This window comes from Ahaetulla prasina, chromosome 2 (genome assembly GCF_028640845.1).
Source record: "Ahaetulla prasina isolate Xishuangbanna chromosome 2, ASM2864084v1, whole genome shotgun sequence".
Classification (NCBI taxonomy): Eukaryota; Metazoa; Chordata; class Lepidosauria; order Squamata; family Colubridae; genus Ahaetulla; species Ahaetulla prasina.
This window is the reverse complement of record NC_080540.1, coordinates 181,099,246-181,120,947: the sequence shown is the minus strand read 5'-3', so window position 1 is coordinate 181,120,947 and position 21,702 is coordinate 181,099,246. Positions and strand designations below refer to the sequence as shown.

At 43.3% G+C, this 21,702-nt stretch overlaps 1 protein-coding gene across 1 annotated transcript in view; it reads left to right on the top strand.

Annotated features, from left to right (window-relative positions):
* Positions 1 to 21,702, top strand: part of LOC131192086 (complement C3-like) — a 172,135-nt gene that overhangs the window by 29,559 nt on the left and 120,874 nt on the right. Inside the window, exons 6-9 of the mRNA XM_058170905.1 lie at positions 1,428 to 1,510; positions 7,907 to 7,997; positions 9,585 to 9,687; positions 18,961 to 19,081. Of these exons, the coding sequence (XP_058026888.1) occupies positions 1,428 to 1,510; positions 7,907 to 7,997; positions 9,585 to 9,687; positions 18,961 to 19,081 (398 nt within the window). The remainder of the gene's footprint in view (positions 1 to 1,427; positions 1,511 to 7,906; positions 7,998 to 9,584; positions 9,688 to 18,960; positions 19,082 to 21,702) is intronic.

The window sequence follows — 21,702 nt, the reverse complement described above, 5'->3', positions numbered from 1 at the left end:
ATGTATTATATCAGGGGTGAAATCCAGCAGGTTCTGACAGGTTCTGGAGAACTGGTAGCAGAAATTTTGAGCAGTTCGGAGAACTGGCAAATACCATCTCTGGCTGGACCCAGAGTGGGGAGGGAATGGGGATTTTGCAGTACCCTTTCCCTGGAGTGGGGTGGGAGATTCCTTCCCTTGCCACGCCCACCAAGCCACACCCACCAAACCACACCATGCCCACCAAGGCATGCCCACAGTACTGGTAGTAAAAAAAATTTGGATTTCACCACTGTATTACATATATATATATATATATATATATATATATATATATATATATAGGTCTTTGGTTGTTCGGGTTTTCTCCCGTGTAAAATTAGAAGTGTCTTGGCGACGTTTCGACGAAGTCTCATTCGTCATCTTCAGGCTTCAGCTTCGTGCTTCCCAGAAGCACGGCTGAAGCCTGAAGATGACGAATGAGACTCAATATATATATATATATATATATATATATATATATATATATATATATATATATATATATATATGTTTTCTGAGGTTTTCTGATATATATATATATAGGTCTTTGGTTATTCGGTTTTCTCCGTGTAAAATTGGAAGTGTCTTGGCGGCGTTTCGAAGTCTCATTCGTCATCTTCAGGCTTCAGCCGTCATCTTCAGGCTTCAGCTTTGCTCCCAGAAGCAAGCTGAAGCCTGAAGATGACGAATGAGACTTCGTCAAACGCCGCCAAGACACTTCCAATTTTACGCGGAGAAAACTATATATATATATATATATATATATATATATATATATATATATATATATATATATATATATATATATATATATATATATATATATATATATATATATATATATATATATATATATTGGTCTTTAATATGGATATTGTCATAAGGTAACCTGTTTTGTAACCAAGCTGAAACTCTGATGGGGTGGGGGGAATTCAGCTATTAAAGACTGGTTAAAGATTAAGGCTGTATAGTATTTTCCCTTTTAGCCTGCTTCCCTGATCTATTACTAAAGTAAGAAAAAAATCCAGGTTTGATCATTTGAATTTGTCCATGACATTTCTATTTCATCTTGTTTTTTTGAAGAGCCCATAGCAATATTCATGTGGCTACAATATTATTTATATTGCAATTCTGTGAAATTGAGTGGACAAGATACAATCTTATCACCACCACTTAAGCTCAGTGAGCAAGAGGAAATTTGTTGCAGATGTAACATTCACATTTCAGCTTCCACATATTTGAATCTGAAGATTTCTGAAACTGGCATTTTCTTCGTCCTTTATACTTATTCTCCATAAACCTATTAATATCAGGAAGAAGACTTGTATTCTTTGTTCATATCATTATTGTCATAAATCAATTATAAAGTCAAAAGAAAGAAAAATCTCTCCGTTTTCCTTCTGTAGTTTTGGGACATGGAAGGCTGTGGCCAAATATGAGCGTTCCTCAGAGGGGAGCTATACCGCATATTTTGATGTCAGGGAATATGGTAAGAAGGATCATTTCTGTTCAACAAATCTACTTCCTGATCCTGGGTTTCTTCCCCTTCCATGTTGTTTCTAAAAAAACTAGTTCTATCATTTGTAGAAGTGGGAAATTATGAGAACCAATTTGGTCTATGTCAGAGTCTGTAGCTATCCATCCAGCACACAAGTAAATAATTCAGCAGGATTCATTTATAGAAGAAACTTCTTTGTATACAATAATATAAAAGAAGATGCATATATACAAAACCCATGCAGCTCTTGAAACATGGTAGAGAGAAGAAGTAGCAAGTGGAAGGACAAGAAGTGGAAGCAAGGAACAAATGACTGTACACAGAACAGTTAGGCTAAGCCACATCCAGGCTCACAACAAATCCTGTGCTTCAGCCACCAAACAGTTCCCATTGGCTGACTTGTTGTTATGGCTATTCCAGTACATAAATTCTTATACACTGACAGTCTAATGGTTAAGGTAGCAGTCTAGAACCCTGGAGACTGTTGAGTTCTAATCCCACCTTAGATATAAAAGCCAGCTTGGATGGCCTTGGCCAGTTAGAATGGAATGGAATGGAATGGAATGGAATAGAATGGAATAGAATAGAATAGAATAGAATAGAATAGAATAGAATAGCAGAGTTGGAAGGGACCTTGGAGGTCGTCTAGTCCAACCCTCTGCAGGAAACCCTACATCACTTCAAACAAAAGGTTATCCAACATCTTAAAAACTTCCAGTGTTTTCCAGCATTCACAACTTCTGGAGGCAAGTTGTTCCACTGATTAATTGTTCTAACTGTTAGGAAATTTCTCTTTAGTTTTAAGTTGCTTCTCTCCTTGATTAGTTTCCACCCATTGCTTCTTGTCTTACCCTCAAGTGCTTTGGAGAATAGCTTCACTCCCTCTTTTTTATGGCAGCACCTGAGATATTGGAACACTGCTATCATGTCTCCCCTAATCCTTCTTTTCATTAAACTAGACATACCCAGTTTCCTGCAACTGTTCTTCATATGTTTTAGTCTCCAGTCCCCTAATCATCTTTGTTGCTCTTCTCTGCACTCTTTCCAGAGTTTCAACATCTTTTTTACATCGTGGTGACCAAAACTGAATGCAATATTCCAAGTGTGGTCTTACCAAGGCAGTGATATTAACACTTCACGTGATCTTGATTCTATCCCTCTGTCCATGCAGCCTAGAACTGTGTTGGCTTTTCTGGCAGCTGCTGCACATTGCTGGCTCATATTTAAATGGTTGTCTACTAGGACTCCAAGATTTCTCTCACAGTTGAGAGAAAGGTACCATTGAGCAAGGTACCACATATACTGTACCTGTGCATTTTGGGGTTTTTTTGCCTAAATGTAGCACTTTTTTCTCCATTGAATTTCATTTTGATAGATAGCACCCAATGTTCAAGTCTGTCAAGATCCTTCTATATCTTGAGCCTATCTTCTGGAGTGCTGGCTATTCCTCCCAGCTTGGTGTCATCAGCAAATTTGATGAGTTACTCATCTATCCCCTTGTCCAAATCATTGATGAAGATGTTGAAGAGTACTGGGCCTAAAACAGAGCCTTGGGATACTCCATTGAATACTTCCCTCCATGTAGATGCAGTTCCATTGAGGGTTACATGTTGAGTGTGGTTGGTTAGCCAGTTATGAATCCATCATTCTCTCTCAGTCCAATCCACCTCACACGGTTGTTGTGGGGAAAATAGAATGAGAAAGGTATGTTGGATATGAGTTATCTGTAAGAATAATAAAGGCAAGATACAAATAAATAAATAAAATCAGAGGAAGGAGTATTAGATATGTTCACCACTTTGAGTTGTTTATCCATATATTTATTTATTTATTTATTTATTATTTAAATTTTTACACCGCCCTTCTCCCGAAGGACTCAGGGCGGTTCACAGCCAGGTAAAAATACACAATGATACAGTATAAATACAATTAAAATACAATTAAAAAACTTATTAAATTGGCCAAGATTAAAAAATTTAGGATAAAAACCCATTAAAAACCCATAAATTTAAAACTAACCCAGTCCAGCGCAGATGAATAAGTGAGTTTTAAGCTCGCGACGAAAGGTTCGGAGGCCCGGAAGTTGACGGAGTCCTGGGGGGAGTTCGTTCCAGAGGGCGGGAGCCCCCACAGAGAAGGCCCTTCCCCTGGGCGTCGCCAGACGACACTGTCGTGCCGATGGCACCCTGAGGAGTCCCTCTGTGAGAGCGCACGGGTCGGTGAGAGGTATTCGGTAACAGCAGGCGGTCCCGTAAATAGCCCGGCCCAATGCCATGGAGCGCTTTGAAGACGTTCACCAACACCTTGAAGCGCACCCGGAAGGCCACAGGTAGCCAGTGCAGCCTGCGCAGGATAGGTGTCACACGGGAGCCACGAGGGGCTCCCTCTATCACCCGCGCAGCTGCATTCTGGACTAACTGTAGCCTCCGGATGCCCCTCAAGGGGAGCCCCATGTAGAGAGCATTGCAGTAATCCAGACGAGACGTCACAAGGGCGTGAGTGACTGTGCACAAGGCATCCCGGTCTAGAAAGGGGCGCAACTGGCGCACCAGGCGAACCTGGTGGAAAACTCTCCTGGAGACGGCCGTCAGGTGGTCCTCAAAAGACAGCCGTTTATCCAGGAGAACGCCCAAGTTGCGCACCCTCTCCATCGGGGCCAATGACTCGCTCCCAACAGTCAGCCGTGGACTCAGCTGACTGTACCGGGATGCCGGCATCCACAGCCACTCCGTCTTGGAGGGATTGAGCTTGAGCCTGTTTCTCCCCATCCAGACCCGTACGGCTTCCAAACACTGGGACAGCACTTCGATAGCTTCATTGGGGTGGCCCGGTGTGGAAAAGTACAGCTGGGTGTCATCAGCGTACAGCTGGTACCTCACACCGAAGCCACTGATGATCTCACCCAGCGGCTTCATATAGATGTTGAACAGAAGGGGCGAGAGAATCGACCCCTGCGGCACCCCACAAGTGAGGCGCCACGGGGTCGACCTCTGCCCCCCCGTCAACACCGTCTGCGACCGGTCGGAGAGATAGGAGGAGAACCACCGATAAACGGTGCCTCCCACTCCCAATCCCTCCAACCGGCGCAGCAGGATACCATGGTCGATGGTATCGAAAGCCGCTGAGAGGTCTAATAGGACCAGGGCAGAGGAACAACCCCTATCCCTGGCCCTCCAGAGATCATCCACCAACGCGACCAAAGCCGTCTCAGTGCTGTAACCGGGCCGGAAGCCGGACTGGAACGGGTCTAGATAGACAGTTTCCTCCAGGTGCAGGGGAAACTGATATGCCACCATACTCTCTACAACCTTCGCCGCGAAGCGAAGGTTGGAGACCGGACGATAATTACCTAAAACAGCCGGGTCCAGGGAAGGCTTCTTGAGGAGGGGCCTCACCACCGCCTCTTTCAAGGCGGCCGGAAAGACTCCCTCCAACAAGGAAGCGCTCGTAATCCCCTGGAGCCAGCCTCGTGTCACCTCCTGAGTGGCCAGCACCAGCCAGGAGGGGCACGGGTCCAGTAAACACGTGGTGGCATTCAATCTACCCAGCAACCTGTCCATGTCCTCGGGAGCCACAGGGTCAAACTCATCCCAGACAATATCACCAAGACCGCCCTCAGACGCCCCGTCCGAATCGCCACAATTTTGGTCCAGACCGTCCCGAAGCTGAACGATTTTATCGTATAGATAACCGTTAAACTCCTCAGCACGTCCCTGCAACGGGTCATCCCGCTCCCCCTGGTGAAGGAGGGAGCGGGTCACCCGAAACAGGGCAGCTGGGCGGTTATCTGCCGACGCAATGAGGGAGGAGGCGTAGCAACGCCTCGCTTCCCTCAGTGCCACTAGGTAGGTCCTAGTATAGGATCTAACTAGTGTCCGATCAGCCTCTGAACGGCTGGACCTCCAAGAACTCTCTAGGCGTCTTCTCCGGCGTTTCATCCCCCTCAGCTCCTCGGAGAACCAAGGAGCCGGTTGGGATCTGCGCCGGGTCAGAGGCCGCAGAGGCACGACACGGTCTAAAGCCCCAGCCGCAGCCCGTTCCCAGGCTGCGGCTAGTTCCTCTGCCGTGCCGTGAGCCAGACCCTCAGGGAATGGCCCAAGCTCCGTCCGAAACCTCTCTGGGTCCATCAGGCGCCTGGGACGGTACCAACGTAGTGGTTCCGTCTCCCTGCGGTGTTGGGTAGCGGTCAGAAAGTCCAGGCGAAGGAGAGAGTGATCTGACCATGACAAAGGTTCTGTGACTATATCTCTCAAGTCCAGATCCTTCAACCACTGACCAGAGATGAAAATCAGGTCCAGTGTGCCTCCCCCGATGTGAGTAGGGCCATCCACTACTTGAGTCAGGTCCAGGGCCGTCATGGAGGCCATGAACTCCCGAGCTACTGTCGATGACGAGCCAGCAGATGGCAAGTTAAAGTCCCCCATGACTAAAAGTCTGGGGGTCTCCACTGCCACCCCGGCAAGCACCTCCAGAAGCTCGGGTAGGGCGGCTGTCACGCAGCAAGGAGCCAGGTACGCGACCAGCAAGCCCATCTGACACCTATGACCCCACCTCACAAGAGGATTCACACCCGGCAATCTGAGGTACAGTGGCCTCCTTCGGCTCTAGACTCTCTTTAATAACAACCGCCACCCCCCCACCCCCTCCCTGGGCCCCCCGCTGGTGGAATGCACGGAAACCCGGTGGGCACATCTCAACCAGGGCACGCCTTCAGTGCCCAACCAGGTCTCCATGCGCCTATAATATCCGTGGCACCCCCCTGAATCAGATCATGTATTAGGGGGGCCTTATTGGCCACGGACCGTGCGTTGCATAACATCAGACGAAGGCCCAGGCTCTGAGGGTCTTGACCATCCGGGGAACGGGAGAAGTCAGGGGGATCGGGGCACGCGATCGCCTGTATACATCGAACGCGTGACCCCCTAAACCGATGCGATCCCCCCCTTCCGCCATATCTGCCCCTCCCACTTACCGTGCAGATGGACTCACCCTCACACAAAGGAACACACATTTGTTGTTGTTAGTTGCGAAGTCGTGTCCAACCCATTGCGACCCCATGGACAATGTTCCTCCAGGCCTTCCTATCCTCTACCATCCTCTGGAGTCCATTTAGCTCACGCCTACTGCTTCAGTAACTCCATCCAGCCACCTCATTCTCTGTCGTCCCTTTCTTCTTTTGCCCTCAATCTTTCCCAGCATTAGACTCTTCTCCAGTGAGTCTTTCCTTCTCATTAGGTGACCAAAGTATTTCAGTTTCATTTTCAGGATCTGGCCTTCTAAAGAGCAGTCAGAGTTGATCTCCTCTAGGATTGACTTGTTTGTTCACCTTGCAGTCCAAGGGACTCGCAGGAGTCTTCTCCAGCACCAGAGTTCAAAGGCCTCAATTCTTTGGTGCTCAGCCTTTCTTATGGTCCAACTTTCACAGCCATACATTGCAACTGGAAAAACCATAGCCTTGACTATACGCACTTTTGTTGGCAGAGTGATGTCTCTGCTTTTTAGTACACTGTCTAGATTTGCCTTAGCTTTCCTCCCCAGGAGTAAGCGTCTTTTAATTTCTTGGCTGTAGTCCCCATCTGCGGTGATCTTGGAGCCCAGGAAAATAAAATCTGTCACTACCTCCATTTCTTCCCCATCTATCTGCCAGGAATTGAGAGGGCCAGATGCCATGATCTTAGTTTTCTTAATGTTGAGTTTCAAGCCAACTTTTGCACTCTTCTCCTTCACCCACATCAAGAGGCTTTTTAGTTCCTCTTCGCTTTCTGCCATTAGAGTGGTATTATCCATATATATATAAAAGCAAAAACAACTCACGCTGCGATCACGAAATCTCCAGAACCTACAAACTTGAAATGCAGGTGCTTGCTAAGAAAGGATTTTTCAAAATGACCGTCAGATCATTAATATTTCTTATATTATTATTAAAATGCTCTGATGCTTCTTAGTTAAACATTCTACGCCCCCACCCAACCTGAAAATAACCCTGGAAAGAACGGGGTAGGACAGGAGAGGCTTCTGTGGGGCAAGCCTGAGGGAGACAAGGGGATAGGATAGGAGAGGCTGCTGTGTGGCAACCCTGAGGGAGTTTAGGGGCTAGGACAGGAGAGGCTGCTGTGTGGCAAGCCTGAGGGAGACAAGGGGATAGGGTAGGGAAGGCTTCTGTGGGGCAAGGCTGAGGGAAAGGAGAGGCCGATCGTAACTACTCATTAATTTTCAAGCAGTAAGTGTCGATTTATCAAGCCCAATCACATAGTTTCACAGCGGAGCATGGGTATTCAGCTAGTAAAAATAATAAAGATGGGATATAAATAAATAATAAATAATAAATATTGAATAAAATCTGTCAGTGCTAGACTTCTAGTCTTTCATTTGTTTCTTTTTCTGTAGTGTTGCCAAGCTTTGAAGTCCATCTGCAACCAACAGAGAAATTTCTTTACATTGATGGCAATACAAATTTCCACGTGTCTATCACTGCAAGGTATGCTTATTTACAACTATGAGTAGTTAAAGAAATTTATTTTGGCACTGGGTAACATCTGCATAAAAGTGGTTTTTCTTAGGTTCGGGTACATTTTGGCCAACCTATCTGGCGGTAGATGCTAGTGGTAAAGCATTTTATATTGATTTTCTTTGTAAGCAATAGATTTGGTTAATTTTAAATTTTTATCCTTGCCGCTGTTAGAATGTGCAAAATCAAATCTTTTTTTTTATCAAGTTTTGTCTTAAACATTCCCAAGAGAAATGTTTCTGGATTCAGTTCAATTTGGAATTTTATTATCTCCTGTAACCATCCCTCTATCTTAACCCAGTACTTTTTCACTTCGGGGCGCATCCACCAGGCATGAAAGAAGGTACCTTGATGTTGTTTACATTTCCAGCACTTTGGACTGAAGGAAATCAACAACTGGCAGATGACCTGAACATGTTTTACTGCAGGTTTGAAAGGAAATTACAGCCACCTATCACCACAACTCCCATCTCAGACACACCAACAACAGCCAAGCCTCTTACAATTGACCTCATCCCATTGGGTTCACAACCCCTAGTGATCACAGAAAAGGAAGTGCAAGACCTATTTCACAGACAAAAGCCAGGAAGCTCCAGGCCCAGACAAGATAACTTCTTCCTTAAAAGTCTGTACTGACCGGTTGACCCCTATCTTCACCCCTATCTTCAATAAATCACTAGAGATGTGCTATGTTCCTTCTTGCTTCAAATGCTCTACCATCATCCCAGTGCCGAAGAACCCCACCATCAAGGAACTGAATGACTACAGAACAGTTGCTCTAACATCTGTAGTCATGAAAACCTTTGGAAGGCTAGTGCTGTCCCACTTGAAAACCATCACGGATCCACTGTTAGACCCCTTGCAATTTGCATACCGAACAAATAGATCAACAGATGATGCTGTTAATATGGCTCTGCACTAAATCCTACAACATCTTGAATCTCCAAAGATCTATGCAAGTCATTGGTATACAGAGAGAAGAGAAGTGGGGAGAGCACACAGCCTTGGAGGGCCCTGTGTTAATTGTACAGGTATCTGATGTGATTCTGCTTAGCTTCACCTGCTGCTTCCTGTTTGTTAGGAAGCTTGTGATCCACTTACAAATGTGTTCAGGTACCTATAGCTGGTTTAGCTTAATTAGAAGAATGTCTGGAATGATGGAATTGAATGCTGAACTAAAGTCTACAAAGAAATAAACATTTTGATTCTCATCCAAGAAGCTTCATCAGGCAGGGCGATATGGAAGGATAGGTACTGACAGTTGAGACTAGATGGTGGGGGGATGGAAGAATAGGTTCTGATAGGATAATGGTGATGGTGGAAATGGAAGGATTGTATTGTATTGTATTGTATTGTATTGTATTGTATTGTAAGCGTCATGGATGAGAAGTGAAATGTTTTCTTCTTCATCGTCAAGAAAAAAACAGTCCAGTTGCCTTTTGAATAAAAAAGCCCCTTTGAGACATCATCACTGATGTACCCCTCTTGTGTCAAAGAAGATCAGTAGGAAAAACAAAGATGTATAATTGGGCCTTTACTTTCATTATGTCATTACAGGTACTTGTATGGAAAGAAAGTGGAAGGTGTGGCCTTTGTCCTCTTTGGAGTGCAAATAGATGGTGATAAAAAGAGTATTCCAGAGTCACTCAAGAGAATTCCGGTAAAATGTAACAGGGATGTTTGCGTATTGGAGTGTGCCTGTGGGTTTGTGTGCCAGATTAGATAGAACAAACCACAAAATTAATTCCATAGAAGGCTAAAACTATCTTTACTGGGAGTCTATAGTAACAGAATCTTGTAAATCTGGTTGTGCTATAATTTTTTCTCCTTCTAATAATTTGGTGAATAAGGGAGTGTCTGCTTCAGTTTCTTCTGAGAAATCAGCTCTCCACAAATGAACTAGCAAATGTGTGGAAAAGCCTGATAATATCACTGGCTACAGAAGACCTCCTTCCCTTCCAGAAGAGAATCAACATCTGGCAGATGACCTGAATGTGTTCTACTGTAGGTTTGAGAGGAGACCACTGTCAACTATCGCTACCCTCTCGATCTCAAATACATCAACAACAGCTAAATCTGTTACATCCAACTCCATCCCTCTGGGCCCCCCACCTCTGGTGATCACATAAAAAGATGTGTGAGGTCTATTTCACAGACAGAAAAGTGGAAAAGCATCAGGGTAACTCCCTCTTGCTTGAAAGTCTGTGCTGATTAACTGGCCTACATCATCATTCACATCTTTAATAAACCACTGGAGATGTGGTAGATCCCTTCTTTCTTCAAACACTCTATTATCATCCCAGTGCCCAAGAAATCTCCATCAATGAGTTGAATGACTATGTCTTATTCGAGATAATCTTAAGTCTGCATATAGACTAGAGGTAGATCAACTGGCCATGTGATGAGGCCATAACAATCTGGAGCTGAAGACTCTTTAAACTCTAGAGATGATAGTAGATTTTAGAAGAAGGTCTCCTGTTCTACCACCTTTTACAATATTTGTCGTGTCCCACTCCTCTGCTGACGGCCGGGTCAGGGAAATCCGAATCAGGCTTGCCTCTGCAGCTCTGCCCAAAGTCCTAGCAAAGTCCTCAGAGCAGGCAGGAGACCAGTAAGTGACTTCAGCAAGATAAGTTCGACTTTGCCTGACTCAGAGACTGCCAGAAAGCAGATCCTTTATATAGGCCATGGGGTGTGGCTCCATGACTCAGCACTCATTAAGGCCTGCCCCTCCCTTCCTTCTGTTGCCTCCGCCTATCCAGTCTTCTGATGCGAGGGTCACTCCAATCAGCAGCTGTTGGAAGTAAACTTTCCTCAGGCTCACATGCTGTGGAGGAGGGGGAGGGGTCTAGCTGCTCCGTTTGCCTGGGCATGGAGCCAGGGCTGGGGCCGGGGGATGCTCCCTCCTCTGCAGCCTGCTTGGGCATGGAGCCAGGGCTGGGACCGGGAGGCATACATTCCTCCGTGTTCGGGAGCAGATAAGCAGACCCCGGCTGCGGTGAGAGCGGACAAGACACAACAATATTAGGCAACACAGTGTCAACTATAGAGACCTTCACGTTTCTAGGTACTGCTATCTCCAAGGACTTGAAATGGACATCTAACATTAGAATCATCCATAAAAAGGCATACCAAAGAATGTTCTTCCTGCATCAACTCAGAAAGTTCAGATTGCCCAAGGATTTGTAGAGGAGTTGAGTCTGTCATTTGTACCTCAATAACTATCTGGTTTGGCACAGCAACCAAACAAGACAAGTACAGACTTCAATGGGTAGTTAGGACTGCAGAAAAAACAATCACAACCAGCCTGCCTTCCATTGAGGATCTGTTTACTGCACAAACCAAAAAGAGGGCTGAGAAAATATCTACAGACCCCTCACATCCTGGACATAATCTATTTCAACTTCTCCCCTCAGGATGTTGCTATACAGCATTGCATGTCAAAAGAACTCGACATAAAGGTAGTTTTCCTCCCCATGCCATCACTCTCCTAAATACTTAATTCCAACAACACTGTCTCATTTCTCATCTTATCTTTTCATCTTTCCTACTCATCTTCTCCTATTGGTTTCTTATTATTTATCAATTGTTGTTTGTAATTTATGATTAACTATTGTCAAAGTATCAGATTAACAGAGTTGGAAGGGACCTTGTAGGTCATTGAGTCCAACCCCCCCCCCTGTCCAAGCAGGAGACCCTACATCATTTCTGACAGATGGCAGTCCAGTTTCTTCTTGAAAGCTTCCAGTGATGAAGCTCCCACAACTTCTGAAGGCAAGCTGTTCCATTGGTTCTTCTCCTTATTTCCTTGTTGAATCTCTCCTTTTTCACTTTCCATCCATTATTCCTTGTCTGGGCTTCAGGTACTTTGGAAAATAACTTGACATCCCCACCCCCACCCCCGTGGCAGCCCCTCAAATATTGGAACATTGCTAACATGTCTCTCCTGGTCCTTCTCTTCACTAGACTAGTCATGCCCAATTCCTGTAACTGTTCATCGTATGTTTTAGACTCCAGTCCCCTAATCATCCTGGTTGTTGTTTTCTGCACTCTTTCTAGAGTCTCAACATCTTTTCTATAGTGTGGTGACCAAATCTGGATGCAGCATTCTAGGTGTGGTCTTACTAAGGCTTTATAGAGAGGTAGTAATACCTCACTTGATTTCTTTAAAAAATAAATTTTATTAATTTTCTATTAAGTACATTCCTTAGTGCTTAATAAACATTGTGTTGTCAGGTTAATTTGCTTAACAATATAAATGCCATTCTCACTCTCTACCCCCTTTTTCCAATCACTGGTAAAATAAATTCCAAGTTTGATAATATTCTGTGTCTTCTTTCTGTTTGATTTTCCATTTCTGCACAGTCTAATATCTTCTTAATTATCTCTTCATTTTGAGGTGTTTCTTCCTTTTTCCAATATTGTGCGAAGCTAATCCTCTCTGGGGTTAAAACATGTAATACTAATAAAAACAGTTCAGGTTTAAAGTCTTCATGTTTCCCTATTATGTATTTTTGCATTTTTTTTTGTTTTACCACAAGTCCACCACATATGATAAAATGTGCCCATCTTTTGATTACATTTCCAACATTTGCTAGACCTATTTTTAAACATTTTAGCTAACCTCACAGGTGGTAAATGCCATCTATAAAACATTTTATATAAATTTTCTTTATAAGAAGTTGTCATTGTTAATCTGTAGTTCCTTTCCCATAAATTTTGCCATTTCTCTAATTCTATGTTATAGCCAACATTTTCCCTCCATTTGTGTCTTTTATTTGTTCATCCTTCATTTTTAAATTTAGCAAAAGGTTATATACCTTCTTAATTAATTTTTCATCAGCATTCAACAGTATCTTATCAAATGGTGTTTGTCCTTTATAAAAGACATACTTTTCCATATCTATGTCATAGCTAGATTGTATTTGCCATTGAGGCTACCATCAGTGGTGGGTTGCTCCCAGTTCAGTCCGGTTCTTGTGAAAGTAAAGCCGGTGGGAGGTTTCACCCACCCGCCCGGATGTTGTCATGGAAGATCTGCGCATGCGCAGAAGCATGCACATCTGCGCGCATGAAGCAAGCATGCGTGCGCAGTCCCGTTGCGAACTGGTAGTAAAGGTAAGTAGAACTGGCCACCATGATAATATAATGTCCTGTTCTTCAAGCTCTTACTTTGATTTTAATTTCCCTTCAGTGTCTAAAATGTCTTTATATGTCATGATTTTTTCAACATCACCAGATTTGGATATGTAAAGGCTTCCATCATTGAGAGCCATTCTGGAATTTTCAAGTATATTTTAGGCTTTATCTTTTCCCATATCAATATTAGTAAAATTTTTATATAGTGATTTTGAAAATACCTATGAACTTTATTTTTCTCATACCATAGGAAGGATTGCCATCCTAATTGTAAGTCATGTTCTTCCAAATATAACAGTCTCTTGTGTTTGAGAGTTATCCATTCTTTTAACCATGTTATCACACATGCTTGGTAATATAAAAATCAATTTGGTAGTCCAAACCCTCCATTTCCTTTAGATTCTTGTAGCATTTTCAATTTTATTCTTGCTTTTTTTCCTTGTCAAATTAAATTTCAGCATCAAAGAATCAAAGAATTTATTTTCAATTTTTATAGATACTGTTTGAAACAGGAAAAGCAGTTTTGGTAGGTTATTCATTTTTATCATGGCAATCCTTCCTAACATTGACAAATGTAATTTTTTACATTTTTCCAAATCTAATTTTATTTGCTTAAGTAGTTTTATATAATGGTTTTCTTTTATTGTTGCACATCTTGCTATTAAATATATTACCAAATATTTAATTTTCTTAACTATTTGAAAATCCACTTTTTCTGCCAGATTTTCTTTTCATTTTTGTGTGAGATTTTTAATTATAACTTTAGTTTTTTCTCTATTTTCAGTCCTGCTACCTCTCCAAACTCCTCTATCTCTTTTAACAGCTTTGGGATTGTCTCTAGCGGTTCTTCTACAATAAATACCAAATAATCTGCAAATGCTTGTCATTTATATCTTTCCTCTCTTATCTCCAGTCCCTTAATTTTTATATTTTGTCTGATGTTCCTGTTCAAAATTTCCAAAGTCAATATAAACAGTAGAGGTGATAGTGGACATATTTGTTTTGTCCCTTTTGTTATATTAAAACTCTCTGTATAGTCCCCATTTACAATTACCATAGGTATTTGTTTATGATATATTGTCTTAATTACATTTATAAATTCTTCTCCAAAGTCCATACAGTTGAGCTGATATTTCATAAATTGCCAACTCACATTGTCAAAGGCCTTCTGGGCATCTAAGAAGATTAGTGCCATTTGTTTTCCTGGATGTACTTCATAATATTCTAAATAATCCTTAAATTATGCTTTATTTGTCTTTTTGATAAAAAGCCATTTTGATCTGAGTGAGTAAATTCAGTCAAAAAAAAATTTCAGTCTCTCTGCTATTATTGATGCTAAATTTTTATAATCCACATTTAATAAGGATATTGGTCGATAGCTTTTTATCTGTATCAAATCTACATCTTCTTTTGGTATTAACACAATATTTGCTTCTATCCATGTGGATAAATCCATGTACCGTATATACTCGAGTATAAGCCGAGTTTTTCAGCACGTTTTTTGTGCTGAAAAGCGCCCCCTCGGCTTATACTCGAGTCTACGTCTCGATGTACTTCGGGAACCCCGCACAGGAGATGCCAAAGAGGCGGCGAGATCGTCCGGCGGGATTTGCCCAAGGCTGAGCAGTTCGCCGCGCGGACCCGAGCCAAGCCGGTCCCAGTCCAGCCCCTTCCTCTTGCAGCGAGTCCTTTCTACCGCAGGCAGCTAGCTCTCGTTAGTGCGCGTGCACGCGTACTTATTCCTATGTGGACACACACGCGCACACCCCCTCACGCACAATTACCCACGCCTCCTTTTCGCAGAACCAAAAATAGCCTCGCGTGCTTATTGCGCCCCCAGCCACCCACTCCCTACTCCATTCTCTTTCTCTTCCGAGCCTGCCAAGAGCATCTTGCGAGCGGGCAGGAAAGGCCTTTTTGTGTGTGTGCGTGTGTGTGCGCCTGTGTGCCCTAGTCCCTTCCTTCTCTTGGCGGCGCTGGAAGAGAGAGAGAGAGAAAGGAGGGCCGTTCCTCCCTTCTTTCATTCTTTCATTCTCTCTCTCTCTCTCTCTTTCTTTCTTTCTTCGCCTGGCCGAACTGCTTTTGACGGCGCTGCGCGGAGGTGCTTGGCCGTCTTTGGAGAGAGAGAGAAAGCCGGGTGAGGGGCGGCTACAAGCCGGTCCCGGGAAAGCGGGATGGTTCCCGTTCGCCCTGGCCTCCGTCCTCCGATCTCCTGCGCTGGGAGCGAGCGAGCGAGCGAGCGAGCGAGCGAGCGAACGGCTTCGGGCACCGCTGACTTTGGCCCTTTAGCAAGGAGGAAGGTGGGAGGGTTGGGGGGGGTGGGGGGGAGAGGGGCGTGCAAGAGGAGCGAGCGTGGAGGAAGAGGAGGAGGCGACGGCCCCGCCGGGACAGCGCGGCTTCTAAGACCAGCCCACGCTCCGAAGAGGGAAAGGGAGCGAGTGGGTGGGTGGCTGGGACGAGACCCCCACCACAAACACACACACACACGCCCCGTGAGACGTCTTGCTTGCATGTCACACACACGCACCGCCCGCTGGGGGAAAAAAAAAGGATGGATGGATGGATGGAAGGAAGGAAGGAAGGATGGATTGATGGATGGAGGCGACCGCTTTGAGCGCAACCCTTCTCCCGCAACTAAGGGGGTCAATGTTTTCCCAATCCTAGGGTGTGGGAAACAGTCATTCTTTCTTCCCCCCTAGTCTCTCCCGAGATCGCACTGCAGCGCCCATCATCCCCAGCCGGCAATCTGAGCTCGTGCCATCGATGTGGTCCTTGAACTTTCCCCTCCTTGTTTCTAACCCAGCCTAGGATGGCCGGCGTGGAGGGTGTGGTGGTGGTAAACGGCCAGGAGAAAGCTCGCTCTTTTCGAGAGGTCCTCTTGGAAGGCTGCCTTGGAAAGGGAAAGTGGGGAGGGGGCAGAGATTTCTCCCTCAAAGGTCCCCTTGGAAGGCTGGGTTGGAAAGGGAAAGTGGGGAGGGGGCAGAGATTTCTTCCTCTCGGGTCCCCTTGGAAGGCTGGGTTGGAAAGGGAAAGTGGGGAGGGGGCAGTGATTTCTTCCTCGGGTCCTTCTAGAGTCCTTGAGAAACTGATATCATACAAGGTTAATAAATTATACTCCTCCTCATTGATGAGTTTTTCATCCTGAAATTGATTGAAACATTGTACCATCATATGCTGCCATAGTATAGTGTTAACAACATCTGTAAAGATGATATATGAGCATGACACTAAGTTTTTTCTATATTTCCCCCTTTATTGAAAAACTTCCATCATGCTTCTTTCTGAAAACAAAGGTCATTATAATATACCTCATTATATATTTGATTTGATGATATTTCAGTTAATAAATACCATTTAAGGTGTTAAGCTTCTTTTCTTTTTCAGCAGCAAAGTGAATTACAACTTTAAAGAACTTTATTACTTTATATTCATTTATTTTAAGTATAGATTTTAGATTTTTAAACAAATATGTTTAGAGCTTTTATATCTTTCAAGTTATTCAAATTATCCCCTCAGCAGGTATATAATGGCATCCAATTCCAATATCATGTTGGGGCTTTTGAGCAAGGGAGGAGGAACGCGAGCACCGCCTTTCGCGCTGGCATTCCGGGATTTCCCTTTGTTTAGAGCTGGGAATCCTCCTTCCCCCTTTTGCACTTTTATTGTTTTTCGTTCAAATAAATATTCATGTTATTTTACTTGGCTCTATCTTTATTTTTTACATTGACCAGTAGCTGCCTCATTTCCCACCCTCGGCTTATACTCGAGTCAATAGTTTTTCCCAGTTTTTTTGTGGTAAAATTAGGTACCTCGGCTTATATTCGGGTCGGCTTATACTCGAGTATATACGGTAATTTAGCTTCTGATAGTAGTTCATTACAAACGTCTTTCAGTGGCAAGCTTAATATGTCTGCAAAACATTTATAAAATTCTGCTGGTAGCCCATCCAGGCCTGACATTTTATCATTTTTCTGTCCTTTTATCGCTTCTGTTAGCTTCCCCATTGTACTTTCCCATTTAGTATAGTTTTAAAGATTTCTGGGACTTTGGGTTAAGTTGGCTTCTTCTATATATTGTGTTATGTTTTTCCATAGGGTTATTTTCTGTATCATATAACTTTTCATAATAGTCTTTAACTATTCTTTTTATTGACTTACTTTGAAAATGTATGTATCCCTGATCATCTTGCAATTTATTTATCACCTTTTTCTCTTTTTCTTTTTTCAGTTTATACGCCAACCATCTTCCTGGTTTATTTGCTTTTTCAAAAAAGTTTTGTTTTGCCCTTTTGGTTTGTTGAACTATCTTGATTGTATCCCCTTGTTAATGCAATTTAGGATTACATTGACTTTTTTGGTTGCTGCCACACACTATTGGCTTATATTTAATTGGTTGTTCAGTAAGACTCCAAGATATCTCTCACAGTTACTGCTATTAAGCCTGGTTTCACCCAGTCTATATGTGTACTTTTGTTTTTTCTTGTTAAGTGTAAGACTTTACGGTTCTCTACAGTGAATTTAATTTTGTTAGATAGGGCCCAGTGTCATCTAGGGTGTTGGTTATCATCTAGGGTGTTGGTTATTTCTGACAGCTTAGTATTATCTGCAAATTTGGTAAGTTCCCCTTCTATTCCCACATCTAACTCATTTATGAAGATATTGAAGAGTACTGGGCCTAAAACAAAACCTTGTAGTACCCCACTGCTTACTTCCCTCCATGTAGATGTTGTACCATTAAGGACTACTTGTTGAGTATGGTTTGTCAGATAGCTACAAATCCATTTGATGGTGATGCTATCTATACCACTTTTTTCTAGCTTGCCAAGAGGTAAGCAAGAACTAGGCTGTGGTATACTTTGTTGAATGTTTTGCTGAAGTGTAAGTATACTATGTCCACAGTATTTTGCTGGTCTACTAATTTAGTCACTATGTTGAAGAATGAAATAAGATTGGTTTGCATGATCTGTTTTTAACAAACAGATAAGTGGTGGGTTTCTACCGATTTGCCCCAGTTCACGCGAACTGGTAGTGGCATGTGCAGAACTGCTGTGCATGTGCGGTCACAGTTCCAAACTGGAAGTAAAGGTAAGTGAAACACTGAACACCACTGTAACACACACTGACTTCTAGTTATTACTTTATTTGTTTCTAGATGCTGCCAGATCTGTTTTTTATTGTCTTTTTCAGTATCTTCCCAGGTATTGATGTTAGGCTAATTGTCCTGTAGTTTCTTGGGTCTGTTTCTCCCTCCCTTTTTTTTTTTTTTTTTTGAAGATAGGAACCACATCAGCTCTTTTCCAGTTCTCTGGTAGTTTCCTGGTGCTCCAGGACTTTTGAAAGTTGTGATGCAGTGGTTCTGAGATGACATCTGCCAGCTCCTTTAGAATTCTGGAATGTAATCTGTGAGGTCCCAGTGATTTGTATCCATGAAGATCAGACAGGTGTTCTCTTACCGTGGTTTTGCTTATTTTAATTTTTATTTCTAGTCTGTCTTTTATAATTATTTTTTTAGTAGGTTGGACTATAGTTTCTTTTTGTGTGAAGACTGCAAAAGAATGAGTTAAGCAGCTCTGCTTTCTCTCTGCTGTCTGTTACTTCCGTCTTCTCTCTTTAGTGGACTGACTGTTTCCTTGATTATTGTAACTATGATTTATGATCTATGACTTATTACTTGATATTTATTGATGTACACTGTGAGCTTATGCACTGGAGACAAATTCTTTGTGTGTCCAATCACACTTGGGCAATAAAGAATTCTATTCTATTATTTTTACTTATTTTTCATTTATTTTCAGATTATTGATGGAGATGGGGAAGCAACACTAGAAAGACATTATCTACGTTCTCGATTTAAAAATCTCAGTGATCTTGTTGGACATACTCTGTATGTATCTGTAACAGTGATAACAGATTCAGGTGAGCAGGGGTGGGAGAAGAGAAGGGTAAATTGTTTCTTTGAATACAAACATATCACACTTTTAAAAATTAACAGACTACAATTTTAAATACCAGGGACTGAAAATAACTAAATAAAAGAAAACAAACCATCACCAGAATACATCTTTGATTTGTGAATTGGCTTTTAAATCCTTCCTTTTCACAATGATTATTCACCTTTATATCACAAAATGGACAATATTATTGTGTATAAATGTCTCTTAATTGACACTAAATGTTTAGAAAAGTGAATCAAAATTTTCCAAATTAGATTAAAAGGGATGTTCTATCTAAAATGTGGCCCTGTATGAACTGTTTCTATTAGTTTTTTTCAACTAAAAATGTTTCTAATCATTTGGAATGTTAGGCCTAAATTTGGAATATTAATGTCCTTCTCTTCCTGTTTCTAATTGTTTCATTGTCTTCTTGAAACACCAATAAAACACTTAATTGTTATGGCAGGTGGTATAACAGATCTTACTCATTTCTGGGCAATGCTACCAGATATGTCAGTTTGTATCATTATATATTTTCCTCAAATTTTTGCTAAAAGTTGGAGTACGATATGAATAATATGTTATAATCCTTTCACAGTAAGGTAAAGGTTTCTTCCTCCATAAAGTTTTCCGTTTCATATTCTCAGTATTGTTTCCAAGCTCTTATTCTTATAGACGTTTTACTGCATTCTGGAACTCTTGAATTGTATCATATAAAGTTTTGACATGATTCTTTGGTATTTTCCTTTAGTTCAGAAATTATTGTTTCAGAGTCAGTCGGGGTATAAAGCAGGGGTGAAATACTCCCGGTTCGGACCGGATTGCCCAATCCGATAGCGATGGTGGCGGGTGGTTCGGAGAACTGGTAGCAAAAATCCCTGCCTCCCCCCGCCCCATCTGAGCCGCACGATCATCAGAGGGTTTTTTTCCCCCACTTTTAAAAGCATTTTTTCTTCTGCCGAAAAAAAGATTTTAAAAGTAAAAAAAAAAAACATCTCTGATGATCGCGCGGCTCAGTTGGATACTAGCCAAAAAACAGGGGGGGGAGTGTGTTTTTTCCTCCCAGCAAGCTCCCTGATGCCCGAAGCCTGCTGGGAGGAAAAACGCATTCCCCTTTCCCCATTTTTTGGTGTGGCTAGCAGGCTTCAGGTAGGCTGGGAGGAAAAACGGTGTGTGTGTGTGGGTCGTTTTTGAGAGAGAGAGAGAGAGAGAGAGAGAGAGAGAGAGAGTGTTAGGTTCGGGAAGTAATGAGGCTGGAGACCAGGGTAGTGACAACAGCTCTTTAATATAGGGTGAACCCAGCAACAGGCTGGGGAAAAACCTCTCCTTTTATACAGTTCTGCTGGAGGTCTCGACCAATCAGCAACGTGCTGATTTCCCGCTCAAATATTTAAAGGTACAACACTAATACATAACACTCCTCCCCTCCCAGAAAACACTTGCCTCTATTTACATAAATATTTACATGTTATTTTTCGACGTAGTCACGCAAATAACCTGGGCGTCTCCTAGTCCTTTCTGACCTGCGCGGTTCAGTTCTGGGTGGTGTTTTGAGCTGGTCGGAGGGGCTGTTTTCTCCTCCCAGCACTTTCTCTGGGCCAACGGGCTCCGGATTATTGGCCGACTCTTTTTCTTGGCCATCGGGCCTTGGATTACTTTTCAATTTCCTGCTGTTTCCTCGGGAACCTGATGGCGTCGCTGGAACTCTGGGATCTCAGCTAAGTCTTGCGCCTCCCCCGGGTCATTGTTGGCTGTGGAATCAAATTGGTATTGGTCATGATGTGTTTCATTTGGTTCAGTTTGGTCGGTTATTCGTCTCCTTAACTGATCTATGTGGCGCCTCCACAATCTGTTGTCGGGTAGCTCTACCACGTATGATTTTGGGCCAGTTACTTTAATTATTTGTCCTGTGAGCCAACTAGGGCCGTCCCCATAGTTTCGAGCCCACACCGGTCGCCTATGCTCATTTCCTGGTCTTTTCTAGTTTTCCTTGTAACCCTCTGGTGTGTAATGGGGATTCAAGCGGTCCAGTGGGCACCGGAGTTTCCGTCCCATTAGCAATTCGGCTGGGCTTTTCCGGTGGCCGTGCTTGGGGTTCTGTGCTGGATGGCTAGGAAAAGTCTATTTTTGTTTGCCAGTCACCTGGCTTTAGCCTGGACAATGCCTCCTTAGCGCTCCGGACGGAACGCTCTGCAAGGCCATTCGACGCAGGGTGGAAAGGCGCAGAGAGGGCATGTCGGATGCCTTCCTCTGCCAGGTATTCTTCAAACTGGGCTGCCGTGAATTGGGGCCCATTGTCGGACACCAGAGTGTCCGGCAACCCGTGAGTTGCGAATAGGTGGCGCGGGGTTGCGATTACTGCTTGGCCGTGGTGGATTTCATGAGTATGACCTCCAACCATTTAGAAAATGCATCCACAACTATTAGGAATGTTTGGCGTGAAACGGGCCAGCAAAATCAATGTGGATTCTTGACCAGGGCCCTTGGGGCTTTTCCCATTCTCTGACTGGGGCCGTTGGGGGTAGAGGTCTGGATTCTTGGCAAGCCTGACATTTCCCTACCCTCTCAGCAATCTCTGCGTCCATGAGTGGCCACCATACATAG